We start from the raw sequence: 15,349 nt of genomic DNA on the forward strand, positions 1-15,349 counted from the left end.
GCAGGCCTGCCCGTCATCTCCCCTGCAAGGGACTTGAGTTTGTGTTGTGGCTGCTTTGTGAATAAATGATGAGGCAGCTGAAGACCTAGAGCCAGGGGTTTGTTTTCATATATCATAGGGCTCGTCTCTTTGCCAGTAGACTGATGTTATGCTATCCCAACCTTTTGAGGCATGTGAAAGATCATGACGTGCTCTACTTTCTTGACCCACCAAAAGGATGATTGAAGTAATTGATGAGTTATAGGATATCTCCCAGCGAACAAAATGTTGATGTACTGTATATTCATGTGTTGAGACAATAACCATCTCATCTCGTTCTCATGATGGAAGGCAAAAAAATAAATCATTAATAACCTTAAGGAGAATTCTGGTGAGTTTTCATATACAGTAGATCTCCGTTTCTTGAGGTCCGTGAGCTCCCATGCCCACAGAGTGTAGCGCTGTGGCTGCCTGGCTATATTAGCTGCTGGCTGTAGCAACTCGAACTGGTAAAATCGGTTGTTTTCGGCTTTTTTTTCGTACCGCCAGTACTCGTTGACCTCGAGAAGCGGAGATCTATGTGCAAACTTGCCGAATTTCTCATTTAAGCTTTAGTACTGTAAGCTGCACATATTGATGGTAACTGGTAACTCACAACTTTACCAAAGAGTTTTTTCCATTGATTGATATTTCCCCCTAGCATAGTATGATGTCAACCCCTGTCGACTATCATTCAGCACAATCTTAACACTATATGTCACAGCTCCATACTCTTGCATTGACTCTCCACATTTCTCAACCAAGAGAGAGAGAGAGTGGGTGGGGGGGGGTGCTCATTTTTGGGGAAGTCTGCCAGTGCTCATTAGCTGCCCAAGCATTTGGGAAAAGGTTAATATCACATCTGCTGTGCTGTACAGCATCGATTATACACAGCAACGATGCTGGCGCCACCTCCCCCCGTCTGCCTCAGCCTCACCATCCTGAAGTCGTGGGCTTGACGGCAAACAATCTGTTTCAGCCCGACAGGGTGAGGAGGGGTCACTCTGCCTCAGTGTCCTACTTAATACAGAGCTGTAGACTCTCATACTCCCCACTACCCCTGCAGTCCTCTGCTCATCCGTCCCAGCGGCATTTCGGGGACCGGAAAAGAAGAAAGAAAAACAAACAGAGCGCGGAAGCAACCGTTGTCTGGTGTCTGGTGTCCTCTTATTGAACGAGAAGCGAAAAGAGGGGCCCCAAAACCAGGCATGGGGACGGTTTTTCGTCATCCGTTGACCTTCGCTAGCGGCGGGGCTAATTAGATGCCCCCTCTGCTTCAGTGTTTTTAGAGGGAAGTCCAGTCAAGTGCCATCTGTGGACTGAGGTCCGTCTGGAAGACGAGCCATCCACTTGATCCTCCAGTCCTCATATCCTTCCTCTGGCAATGACCGATTGGACCCCAGGGAGTAATAAGATGGGCCCCTCGTCCCCGTCCCCACCATAACTCAGGGGTGAGACAGCAGTTGATGGAGGGGGGGGCGCATGGACCAGGGGTCCGATTCAGTTCATGTCCAGCTCGAGCCTCCTGAGCACCTTGTTTTCTTTTGTCTGGTATTTTGGGCTCCAGAGCCGTCTAGAAGGCTCTCTGTGTTGTGCGCACATGAGGCGCTGGACAGAGCCGTTGACTCATGCCGGACACTCGGGTAAGTTGTGAGTCGTGCTGTATTTTATCCTTAATGTTCTACTCCTTGGTTGGTACCTCAGGCCTATGGAGTGAGTGCTCATAATTTAGAGGAGCCTCGCCTTCTAATTAAGCAGGGCAGCCTTTTCCTGCCAACACAATTTTCAGTTTTATCGACATACCTATTCATCAGTTGTGTGCAATGCAGAAACACCTTGAAGTGCTACATCAACACATAAATGCATGATTTAGTGGGGTCTGGACGCAGCTGAACAGATGTTGCACCGTAGGTGTAAGCCCCTCAACCCGCACCTCCCCGAACACACACACACACACACACACACACACACACACACACACACACACACACCATCCCCTATTTGTTTAAATAATAATGTGGATTTAGGTGTGTACAAAACACGCCTGAGTCAGGCTGCTGCAGTGCCCTGATAGCAGTGAAGCTGTTGGACTCTAATATTAAAAGCATTTCACTTTGTCTTGATTCATTGCTTCTCCCCAGCTAGAATGCCTCTGGACAGTTGAGAGGGAGAGAGAGAGAGAGAGAGAGAGAGAGAGAGAGGAAAGGATGAAAAGAGGAAAAGGAGGGATGAAGAGGGAAACCTCAACCCTACTCTTGTGGCACGCCGCAGTCATGTATATTTGGAAATGGAGTCCAACACTTAATAAATCCCTGATGCCAAACCTACATGATTGATTCACAAGCTGAGGTTGCACAGTTCTTGAAACGCTTTTCCTAAACACATTCATTCTGTGTGAACAGAGACGAAAGGAAAAAAAGAGGGTGCAAAAAAAGAAAGCAAGTGGCAAAGGGTGAAATGAAATATGCTCAGGGAGTCTTGGCCAAGGAAATGTATGTCAGGATGAATGCATCAGTGTCCCAATTGCTCCAACATTTTTCATGAGTTTTAGAAGAGAACTTTAAAAAAAAATAAAATAAAAAAAAGGAAAATGGTAGGAAATGGATTTGGCTTGTCTAAGCCGCACAGCGTGGACCCCTCATCAAAAGGTCAAACCGAATCAGAACGACTTTCCTCTTGTTTCTCAAACACAGCAGCAGCTCCAGCAGCTGGCATCCTGTACCGAGCTCTTTGTTGTGTTCAGCTGGCTGTTTTGTGTTCTGTTCTTTTTAAGTCAAGTCAATGCTCCGCGATTTAGCCTTCTCTTTTTAAGCCATGTTTCCATCTGTAATGTATTAAGCTGTAAAGTAAGTAAATGCATCTCCCTGTCATTTAGCCATATGCCTTTTGTGTTCTATTTTATTCATTTTTTTGTGTGTGTGCGATCCTATTGCACATTTTGAGGAGATCATTACAACATCTCCTTTTCTGTCACTATTTAGCTTTCATAACCGTGCCATATTAATTCTCCGTGAGAGAGTACTGCATGGAAGCTGAACATTCAACAACTTTATCACTTCCAGGATGACTCATTTTGTGCTCTCTCTATCTCTCACTCTCACACTCTCTTCTTCACTCTCTTTCTCTCTTTCGCTCTCCTCCTTTTCCTCTCAGCTCCGAGACACAAAATCGACAGATCAGAACACCACACTGCTGCACTTCCTGGCTGAGAAGTGTGAGGAGATGCACCCCGAGATACTGAAGTTCCCTGACGAGCTAGAGCATGTGGAGAGTGCCAGCAAAGGTAACGTGGAGCTGCCTGTCCATTAGCACATGCTCTGTAGCTCTGTAGCTCTCCATCTCTCTCTCTCTCTCTCTCTCTCTCTCTCACTCTCACTCTCACTCTCACTCTCCTCTCTCTCTCTCTCTCTCTCTCTCTCTCTCTCTCTCTCTCTCTCTCTCTCTCTCTCTCTCTCTCTCTCTCTCTCTCTCTCTCTCTCTCAATTTCAATTTCAATGGAGCTTTATTGGCATTACTCAATGAAGCAGTGTTGCCAAAGCAAACATATAACAAAACAACACAGATATAATATCTGTTTAAAATATAAAAAAATACAAATAAAATAATAATAATAATAATAATATAATAAAAATAATAATAATAATAATAATAACATGTTTATGACATGTTAACAGGTACTGCGCAGCAAGTTTTACACAACTTGTATGCTCTCCCAACAAGTATGGGAGCTTGTCTTCATTTTCTAATAGTTCAAACTGAGGTATAATTTGGCTGAATTGAAAGAAATATTGGTTCCTGACTGACTCTCTCTCTCTCTCTCTCTCTCTCTCTCTCTCTCTCTCTCTCTCTCTGGGCATGGGTCTCCTTGAGTCTCGGCTTCACTGTGTTTTGAAATACTGAGTAGACTTGTTGTTATTGATTAATAGCAAACGGATGACAAACAAGCCTGTTTTCAGTCATGAACCAAAAAATAAGCAAAACTGATTTGTCCTGACTTCCAAACCACAGCTCATTTTCCATCACCATGGCCTGTAATAGTTTAATAGGAATTGGTGTCTTCATCCGATGTGCACAATGTTGACGGTCCCTGGGTCTCTTTAGCAGTGCCACAGTATGGTGTAATCCTTTGATAGTGTTGCATATTGTTGCATTGTGGCCTGGCGGGCTCCATTTACTGTTGAATGTTTCTGATTACAATTAAGCCCTGGCTCGTTTGTTTGTTTGGCTGTTGTTATTGTTTTTTTTCTTTCTCAGTGGTTCTCACAGTCTCCGTTTACAGCTGCGGTCCAATTTAATTGAATTGAACTCTCCTTAAATGTTATAATCTCGGGTAAATAAAATCTTAATTGAACAATAGGATTTTCTTTTGTGTTGGCATTATCACACCTGATCTGAAGCGCTCAGGCATTCCTTGTTTGCAGACGTGAAGCTGCCTGTCGATGTGACCTTGGGATATTTACATTTGCATTCCATTCACATTTCACAAGCCAAGCCCCCAGCATGGTTTGCGTAGGATATTTGATAAATCGTTTTTTTTTTTTTCATCTCTCTCTCTCTCTCTCTCTCTCTCTCTCTCTCTCTCTCTCTCTCTCTCTCTCTCTCCCCCTCCGTTCCAGAGCTCTGAGGCCTTTTACAACTTGATTTAGGCAGGCTAATGTTATATGGAATCACCCCAGAGATTAGGCCCATCAAGGTTAGGAGACTTCAATTAGAGCACTTGCTTCGGATGAAATAAAACTTCTTAATAGCCAGTGAGGCCTGCCTTTAATCCATGTTATGTATAAATCTGGGCCCGTCCTCCCCTGATACACTGGGGACCCTGGTGTTGCACGGCGTGTGAGCAGTGCATGGCCGTGACGTGCGGCGGATCAATCGGGGTACGCTAATAGAGCACTGGGGAGCAATACACGTTCCACTATGGCAGCCATGAAAGCCCAGCGCCCCAGCCTTGAGTCCTTGTCTCTTTGACATTGCGGTTTTCTTATCTTTGCCTCTCGGACTATCAAGTATATCCATCAGGTTAATTAAATTAACTAAGGCATTGATTTTCGTTGCGGCTAATATTTATAGTTATCCACTATGTTTGGCCGCATTGCTGAAAACATTCTCGTCACCATTGCTGTGGAGAGAATGAGCTTGTGTGAGCGGTAGACCACACAGTAATTTTGTCTGTCAATACACTCATTCCTTTCTAATTTCATTCGGAAGGGTTTGGTTGAAGCCCTTAAGGATTATTTACTTTGTTAGTCACCTAATTGGTTACTTAATCAAATGTAACTAATTACTTGGTCGGTTGAAGAAGCCAATCACTTTTGATAAGTGGACTAGTCCTAGTCTGAATAGTTGTAGATGGATGAGTGTACACCTCAAACTGAATGTCATGGACTCCAGTCATTTCAGGGACAATCAATTATTTGTACATGGTCGGTAGCTAATTAAGTGTGACAGATAAGCAGTCCGTTGATTCAATTCATTAAGGCAAATACCACTGCAGGGTATAGTGGCGACACTAATGATAGTGTTTATGAGAAATTGAGATGTTCCATTGTTAGTAACTGGATGACTCAGGATTTTAACAGTATTACACAACCTTGCAGACCAGTCACAAGACTTGATCTTAAAGGTCATGCTAAAAATGAACTGATATCTGGATTGTTTTAGTGTAAGAAGTACACTATTTACGATAAACCGCTTCAGAGACAAACTGTGTGATAAGAATAGTGTTGAATTCTCATTAGTATTGTCCGCAAACTAAAAGAGAACAGTTGTTGCAACCACAGCTGGTACTTGATTCTTTTGTTTCACCATTCCTGTAAGCTTTTCATTTCCCAGCACAGAAAAGAAGCTGCATCACAAAGCAGGTGTAATCGACCTTTAAAAAAAACCCAACAACATTCATTTTTGAAAGAAGCAAGCTAGTAGACATATGAAAGCATACAGTATCAGAAGGAGGTGGCAGGTTGCACACCTCACCCCTGTCATACTTGTCTGCTAATTCACTTCCTGGCATGCTCCACAGCTGGGCCTGTTTGAATAATTTACCAGCATCGTCAGATCTCTTACACGCCGCCGGTGGCCCGGCAGGTACATCTGCAGCAGAGCAAGGGAGCGGGTTGCTCCGCTATCACGTCATGCTGCACGCGCACCATCAGCTAATCTGCAGCCGTTTCCCAGCCATTCTGATTAAACTCACTCCTTATCTCGTCCTCTCTCTCTCTCTCTCTCTCTCTCTCTCTCTCTCTCTCTCTCTCTCTCTCTCTCTCTCTCTCTCTCTCTCTCTCTCTCTCTCTCTCTCCAGGAAATTTTCACTTTGTATTAACTTGTCTTTTTTTATGCATTTTCCTTTGAGTGTCGAGAACTTTTTTGGCTCTTTTTATCCCCCCCCCCCTTCCACACACACACACTCTCACACTCTCCCTCTCCTTCACTCTCTTCTCATTGCTCAAGCCTCGTCAACTTGGCGGAATCAAAGTGTCCCGCATCCTTTTTGGAGCTTTTTAGGATCACACCTCCCTGACTTCATTCCTGTCTCCCTCATCAAAGCCGTGGCTCAGCTCCTCAGCGCAACACACCGGAACAGAGCCGTCTCCAGTAGCTCCAGCAGCAGCAGCAGCAGCTCCCTCTTTACCAGCGCGCTGCCATGCGCCCAATACAGCAAAGCCCTCCGGAAGCGACCGCCATGCTCTCAAATGCTCCTCCTCGTCCTCCCTCAACCTTACTCCCTTTATTTCTCTTGCTCTCTCCCTCATCTACTCTCATTCTCCCTCTTTTTTACTCTCTATCCCTCTCTTGCATCTCTCTCTCTCATCCTTTCTCATTCTTTCTTCCTTTATTTCTCTCTCATTCGCTGTCTCTTTCTCTCTACAGTATCTCTCTCTCTCTCTCTCTGTGTCTCTCTGTCTCTCTGTCTCTCTCTCTCTCTCTCTCTCTCTCTCTCTCTCTCTCTCTCTCTCCTACTTTCCTTAAACAAACCCTTCAGGGACGTTTGACGGTGTAGGTGCTCCTGCACCTCTGCCTCATTAGTCTGCGTGAGGGTGGAGGCAGCTGCGAGCGAGTAAGCGGACGACGCTGCTGATTTCTGTGCGTTGCATCAAGGCACCACAGGAGAGGACGGAGGGGTGAGGCGGAGGGGGGGTTGGGTGAGGTGGTGGTTGTGGTAGGGGCTCAGAAATCACACATTGAATAATCACAAGCTCATCTACGTAGGCTGGGGTGTGCTCAGCTTAATTCACCTGATTGAAAAGAGCAATCAGTTACAGCTGATTTCCCTCCACCAACACCACCAACACCACCAACGCCACCACCCTTGAGCTTTCTGATTGCTACCAAAGACAGAGCCACAGCCATCATCACCAGTCACCACCTCATCCTGAAAGGCCTTTACAGAAAACAGTGTGACATGTATACCAAGCTTTAGTGTTTTCCCTTTGGCCCTATATACTGTGTGTGTGTGTGTGTGTGTGTGTGTATGTATATATATATAAATATATATACATACATACATATATACACATACACACACACATAATATGTATACATGTACACACACACATAATATGTATACATGTACATGTATACACACACACACACACACATTTGTCAACTGATCCAGGCTTATCATGTTGTAGTTAATTTCAGCTGCTGCATGCTAATGGCCCCAAATTATATCCATGTAATGTCAAAGCTATTCTGCCATCATGTTCAGCCCAAAACTTGTGCACAGGTAATTACTTAATCAATGTTAACTACATTACATGGCATTTCTGCTCCAGCCCAACTGCTTCTGAGTTGCAATAAAGGTTTGACATTTTAGTTTGAATCATTAGTAGGCTACATTGGACATGCAGTATGTACTGGGGGCAGTGGGTTGTGATGGAGGTAATCTATTCAGCATTGCGTTACAAAATATATCAAAATTAACAATATTGCTAAATCTATTATTCTATTATCTAGTCCAGTGTCCAGTGTCCACTGACTTTTTCAGACCAAGGACCACTTGCCCAATATAAAAAAAACTCACGGACCACCTAGCTAAAAAACAAAAAAGTAGACCTACTTCAATTTCTCTTTATTTACATACAAGTTGGTTCAATATTGCAAACAACTCATCTATATTATATTTTATCACATCTGCTCTCGGACCACTTGAGATAGCTTGCGGACCACCTCCCCGGACCACACTTTGAGAAACACTGATCTAGTCTATAACCCCCCTACCCCACCCCACCCAATTGTACTTGTGCTTCTTTCACTTGTTTGTTTATTTGTTTTTGCTTTTTTATTTGGGGGTAGAAAAGCATGCATGTTGCCTTTGTGTTGGCCATCGTTACATGGCTTTGTTGATCATCGATCAGCCTCATGCATATTGCATAACTCCCCAGACATGCTCCAGCTGCTGAGAGCTGCCTTCGCCCAGCCTGCAGCAAGAGCGGTGGCCCCAACTCCCACTCCCACGCCAGCTAGTTACCCATTCTAGACAGACGCCAGTGCACATGCGATAACCTCCCAAGCACTGACATGAAACTCCCATGGAAGTTCGACAGGAGGCCTGTAAAGGAGCAGGGTCTTCCGATACTTGACACGGACCCCCCACCCCCCCTCCCGGGGACATTAACATCCATCCACGCTGGAGGTCAGCCCAAATTCCGGTCTGCTACGGTGGACCTCTCCGAGGGCTCTGCCCACCAATTTGCTAAGTCTCAAGGAGGAGCTGGGACCAGTGGAGAGGCCGTCCTCCTGCTCTCCCTCTCCCCTCGCTCATTAGAGCCTGCGTCGGGCCTCCATCTTTCATTCTCTCCTCTCGTTTGTCATTCTGTCGTTCTTTCTCTCTCTCTCTCTCTCTCTCTCTCTCTCTCTCTCTCTCTCTCTCTCTCTCTTTCTTTCTTTCTTTCTTTCTTTCTCTTCCATCTCCTCTCCCATGCTCTTTAAATTATTCAGCTATCAATTATGTTTTCACCTTGCCTTTTCTCCACAACCTGAGAATACACATGTGTCGTGTTGACTCAGAATCATGCAAAACCATCACAAAACTTATAATCATGACAAGAAGAATATATCCCAATATCCCAAGACTTCAGCTAGTGATACATTTTAAATATGTTTGGAGACAGCTGTCAGTGCATGATTTTAGTTGGCATTGAAGCGTCGCGTGCCACACAGAATTGTCACACAATTGATTTGATGAAGTGCTTGATTGACACAGCGTTGGAAAACAATTCAATTTAACCGTGTCCGTCTTGCCACACCTGACAGCCCTTCCCATCCTCAAACAGGGCGTCCAGGCTGCATATTTTAGAATGGAACCTCACTGTAGCGGCCTGTGCAGACAGCGCGGAGTCAGTGAGGTGGAGGGGCAAAATGAAGAAGTCAATCAAGTGAATTGCACACTACACACACAAAATGAATCAATTCAATGGTCCAGGTGTGTACATATATCTATGACTCTCTCTCTCTCTCTCTCTCTCTCTCTCTCTCTCTCTCTCTCTCTCTCTCTCTCTCTCTCTCTCTCTCTCTCTCTCTCTCTCTCTCTCTCTCTCTCTCTCTTTCTTCCCCTGCTCTTTGTGGCTGTAAATCAGGACCCCCGTGCTCTGCTTTGTTCATCTTTATTCATTAGTGTGTCATATTTAATTTTAGTGGCGACACTTGGCCGTAATATACCATTTCTTTTTTCTTAATAATCAATAATAGCACTGCTCCGACAGTTCAGACAGGCCACTTTCTCACAGCGCGGATGAGAAACAGCCTCCTTTTTTTAGAAAACCTGTGACCGCATGTCTGTTGGGCATACGGCTAGCGTGCTGACCCCTGGTAGTCCGTCATACCCTGAGTCGGCCATGTAGGTGCGCAGGGCTCACATCAGGTCAGCTGACACCGTGCCTCAGAAATAAGCTGAGTACGATGGCGCTGGTCATTTATATCCCCCTGACACCCCAAGGAACATTTCTCTCGCCTGATCCTGAGCCTGTGTGTCCGTGCTTAATTGGAAGCATACCATCCATTTCTCTCTCTCTCTCTCTCTCTCTCTCTCTCTCTCTCTCTCTCTCTCTCTCTCTCTCTCTCTCTCTCTCTCTCTCTCTCTCTCTCTCTCTCTCTCTCTCTCTCTCTCTCTCTCTCTCTCTCTGCTTCCGTTTTTTGGTCCTTGTATTCCTATATTTCTAGCCAAATCCAAGTGAATCCAGAATGAAACTGTTTGAATGCCTTTCAGTTCAAATATGTATGAAGATTAGAAATTCCTTCTGACTGGTTGAGATCCTACCTGGCCAGTCACTTTGTGCCACAGAAGCACTTCAGACATCAGAAACAGCATCTGGGCATAGGTTAAAACACCACTGGTTCATACTCTTCTGTTTATACTCTTTGGGAATCCTACATGTGCATAATTTACCACAGCTGAAATGTATTTGAACTGGGCTATAGTTCAAAGGAAGGATGCAGTCTTCATCCTGGCACTAGAGGGTGGGTCTGGATGAGTGCGCACTACAAGGGCTCGGTGCATGCAGGTAGGCAGGCAGGCGTTTGCTTGGCTGTGCGGAGCCGAGAACATCAGAAATTGCCTTTTCTCGCCAGCCCCGGCTCTCCCTAAGCTCGCCCTATGCCGCGTCGGCTTGCTCCGAGCACCGCAGTGATAATTAAAGATTGATAATTTCCCCAGGGTCTGCCAAAGTACAACGTGAGATCAGGAGTTCAACGCCATGTCTGGGTAAAGAGGAACACACATAGACACATACACACACATTCTCTCTCTCTCTCTCTCTCTCTCTCTCTCTCTCTCTCTCTCTCTCTCTCTCTCTCTCTCTCTCTCTCTCTCTGTCTGTCTTTCTCTTTCTACCTCTCCAACTCTGCACACTCGCACACACACCAAAAATATATGTGATGTTAGTTAAGCTCTAAATGGGGTCAGGTTGAACGTAGCTCTGGGCACTCTCGGTTCCCTGACGTGATGGAGGATGACTGAAGCACAGCCGCTGTCGGAGGACACACACACATACACACACACATACACACACACACACCTCTCTGGCGCCACTCCGCTCTGAAGATGGCTCCCATTAGCGCTCTGACATCTATGAGGCAGCCGAATTGATTTATTTCATCATGTGGCCAAGCAGCTCTGTTTGAATTGCATTGCTGTCAATAAAGCCGGTCCTCTCATATGGACGCCGGACAAATGTCCACAGCCGGATGGTAGGAACATCAACACATTCTCAGTGGCTATATTGCCCTCAATTCCCAGTCACTAATACAGTCTCACTCTCTTTTTTTTTATCCTCAAGGCCCACAATTTGATAGCGATTCCACAGTTAGTGGAAATGTATTCCTGGAGGTAGTATTTTGGTACCCCTGACCCGCTGCTAATAACGCCTGAGAAGCCTTGAGAGAAGTGTCACTGGCCAATTTGCCTGGTTAAATCTCCCCGGGAGACGAATGCTAAAGCTTTGGACCATAAGCGGCAAGCCTATGTGGCGATTCCACTCAATCAGAGCCCCGAGTTGATCATCTGTCTTGACAATAAGGGAGGAAAGAGGGGTAGGGGGGGGTGTGTGTGTGGGGGTGGGGAGAAAAAGAGGAAATATGACACAAATGTTCTCATAAATCTATTTAGTATAAGGCATAGCCAAGGGCAAAGCAGTTTGGAGCCTGGGAGAGAGAAAATGGAGAGTGGGGAAAGGAGACAGGGCTGGGTGGGTTGGTGGGTGGTGGGTGGGTCGGAGGATAGAGAGGGAGGAGAAGAAGAAAGTTGAACTCCAAGGATATTAATATGCTTGTGAATATATCTATTATCCACATTCATTTCCCTGGCAAGACGGCATAATAAACCACTGGCCGTTTCCCATTTAAACTCTGGGCCGTGCCTGGCTCTCGGCTACATTGCTCCGACAAAAAGCCTTTCTGCAGCGTCGGAAAAACAAAGGGGGATAATCAGTCTCTCAGTCAGGAATGAATCGTTGGGGAATCAGTGAGTTAGTGCTCCACACTGCTGAAACTGTAGCCCAGGGCCTTTGTATGCGCGTGTGAGCATGTGTCTGTTTGTGTGAAGGGGAGAGGCTTTGAGAATAGATGCTATGTTCCTTTTTTAATGTTATTAATGGTGTGGGTGTTGTGTGTATGGTTGAATCTCTGTCATGAGAACTTTTTTTTGTAGTTCCTTTGTGTTTTAGACCTTGAACTATGAACCCAATTATGGTGAGGCACCAACACGGTGCTGTTATGAGTTAAGATGGTAATGATTGCTACAGGAAACGAGCTGAACATGTGTGTATACTGTGTGTGTGTCTCTGTGCACATGTGTATTTTGAATTTGCTTTCAGCTCTAAACTAAATTCTTGGTTCATTCCTGTCTCTTTTCCAATTTCCTGAAGTGCGCTCTACTTTTTGACCTGGCATTTTTTGCCACTCTTGTCACACCTGGAGACACCCCCTTCCCCCACTCCATACCCCTATTCCCAGATCAATCCATAGAGATGTGTCCTACATTTCTCTCCACCAACCAGCCCAAATAAAAAACCCACCCCCACCCCTCCCTTATCTGCCCCTCACATGCGCCCAAGGAAACCGTGTCTGGATTAGGGAACCAGGGGTACCATTTGCCCATCCGTCTCCCGGTGCCACAGGAAAGCACCCCGGCAATTTAAATTCAGATGCCAATCAGCAAGCCAAGATTGGCGCGCTAAATTGGCACAAGGAGAGAGAGTGTAAAAGTTCTCTCAGGGGCCATAACTCAATGTATCAATCTATAGAGCAGCCTGAAACTTCTGTGGGAGAGATTGTGTGCCGCCCGTGGTGCAGTTAAAGTTAGCCTGTTAGCCTGTCGGATTTGCAGAGGGTGGAGAGTGTGGGGGGACCTCCGTGCCCCTGTCTCTGGACCATTGTGAGAAAACAGTACTTTTAAAAGTAAGGGCTTTGAAAGTAGACATATTGAGGACAGAACATGTGGATAAAAGAGAGAGGGAGAGATGGAGGGAGTGAGATAGAGAGGGATGGAGGGAGGGAGAGGCACATTGACATCATGTACACTTGGCTTTGTTATGTCCCACCATTTGTCCCAAAAGAAAAAAATAGAAATAAGAAATGAAACGGGCAGGTTTATCAACTCAACATACTGCAGTACATCCTTTCAAACAAGACCAGAGGCCTTGTCAACCACTTCACTTTGCCAGCATGTTTTACAGAGACACTCGCTGTCTCTGCAAAAGAACACTGCACAGGTCCTTCATGTTTACGGCTGTGGGATGAAAAGAATACCATTACCTGTTTACATCTGGCATGTTTTGTAGCTGTTGTTGGCTGCGCTTCAATTGGGCTCAGTACATTCCAGCTGATGGCTCATCGTTCCCAAAGCATTGCACGTGGTCCGATACAGGTCCTGCTTCTAGCATCCAGCACAGTTTGACTGTGTTCATTCTGTTGTTGTTAAATTAGAAATCTTAATATAGAACACATTTCCACATATTGCACTTTTCATTTAAAAGTATAATGTTTAAAAACTTCCAAAACATATTTATTTGTCTGATATCTGTTTTTTATTTCATCTGGACCTCTAGTTTTGGAATAATTGCTTTGTAACACAGACCAGAGCTGAGTTTCTTGAGCGTGACCCTTAGTGACCCGTTAATAAGCTTCTGCTCAGCCCTGCCTTTCGTTAGTGTGGATCATGGCTAAATTGGTTCAGAGGATGCTGTGAACGCAGCGTAGTGCAGTGCAGTGCGCTCGTCCGAGATCACTCTGTTAGAGCAAAATGACCATGCTGGAGAGCACGCAGACGCTTGGCGGGGCCACCCATATCGGTGCCGGGGTCGTGGCAAGTGTCCAAGTGTTGCATTACCCCGGCTGTTGCACATCACACTGATCGCACCCAATGTAATTTGCCAGCAAGGTGTTGAGAACAGGAATGTTCTCAGTGTTTGTCAGGTGGTGGAGTGGCATGTCTAGTGCACTTTATTGTCCATTAGAACACGGGTGGACTGGGTGCGCTTGGAGACGAAGAACAGCTACTAGAAAGATGTAGCTTACTGGCTTCACCTGACAGGATAGGAGAGAATAAGAGAGAGGTTGTGTTGTGGTGTTATTAGGAGTCACTGTTTAGGACATTACACCACAGATGCGCGGTTATAGTGGCCGATTGGCTGTTTTGGAAATGACTGTCGATGGGACTCATTTAGGTGCTCATCTACCAGTGTAGCTGCCTTCTCTGTGTGAGGCTGGTTTTGTGGAGCACTGCAGCTCCTTTCCTGAGTGTGGGAGGGGGAAGATGTGTGGTGGATGGGGATGTGTGTGTGTGTGTGTGTGTGTGTGTGTGTGTGTTGTGTGGGGGGGGGGGGGGGGGGGGGGGGGGGTCTTGCAGCAGTGAAGGAAATGGACAGTCTGTCACAAGGCATATCAGGAGCAGAAAACACGTCCGTCAGGCCTCTACAGCCATGACTGAATGAACCTTTCTTTCTCTGGTGGAGGAAGATTGTGAGAGATTCTGCCAACTACTCCTCCCACCCCACCCGCCATTCCCAGCACCCAACCCCCTCCTCCCTCCATCATCTGGCATTGCAGGTATGGGTGCCGACAGAGATGGACACATGCAGAGAATGTGGGTGCCCCGGTTACTGCTGCCTGACAGTGGATATCCATGAGAGCTGACAATGGGGCTGGAAATGAGAATAATGCTGTTTGCCAGCCAAGAAATACGTCCTGTCACTGTCAACCACTCGGCATGTGGTGACCGCTGGATGGGTCCCGGCTGGACAGGAAGCCTTTATTTGAAATGCTTTCATGATTTTTTTTTTTCGTTCTTTCTTTCTTTTTTTTTTTTTTTCCTATTCTTTTTTTTGTCTGTTTCCCTTTCTTCTGTGGTTGGAAGCATAGGGTTTGGATCCCGTTGGGTTTATTTAGTTGGATGTTTAAGCGTATCTAGGTGATCATTGCTGGACCCTCTCTTGTCTCTTGTTATCCATGTCGCCTGCTGCAAACGTGCCTCATATTTCGTCGAGACTCAGTGATTCTGCCCTCTCTCTGTCTCTCACACACACTTTCTCTTTCGGAGGGAAACGTTTACCTTCACGCTTAATGGCACTACTGAGTAGGAACAGTTGAAGGATGTCAGAATCAAAGCGCTCAGAAGCGGGTTCGCTCTCCCCTTGATGCGAACCTTCCCTCCTCCAAAATCGTTTGAGTGCTCCAGCTGCTGTTTGAATTACACTGTTTACTTGATGTGACAAAATCTCAGGGTGGTGTTGTCTGTGGGGATGTTCACAGACAAACCCCACAAGAAGTGATAGACACCGCTAGAGCACAGTCAAAATGGTGCAACTGTTAAACCAATAAGAGAGGACCTACTGAAAGT

At 45.8% G+C, this 15,349-nt stretch overlaps 1 protein-coding gene across 1 annotated transcript in view; it reads left to right on the forward strand.

Moving 5' to 3' along the window:
• Positions 1-15,349, forward strand: part of diaph2 (diaphanous-related formin 2) — a 417,030-nt gene that overhangs the window by 282,814 nt on the left and 118,867 nt on the right. Inside the window, exon 24 of the mRNA XM_048230740.1 lies at positions 3,172-3,301. Within this exon, the coding sequence (XP_048086697.1) occupies positions 3,172-3,301 (130 nt within the window). The remainder of the gene's footprint in view (positions 1-3,171; positions 3,302-15,349) is intronic.

The sequence above is a fragment of the Alosa alosa genome, chromosome 21 (genome assembly GCF_017589495.1).
Source record: "Alosa alosa isolate M-15738 ecotype Scorff River chromosome 21, AALO_Geno_1.1, whole genome shotgun sequence".
NCBI classification, from domain to species: Eukaryota; Metazoa; Chordata; class Actinopteri; order Clupeiformes; family Clupeidae; genus Alosa; species Alosa alosa.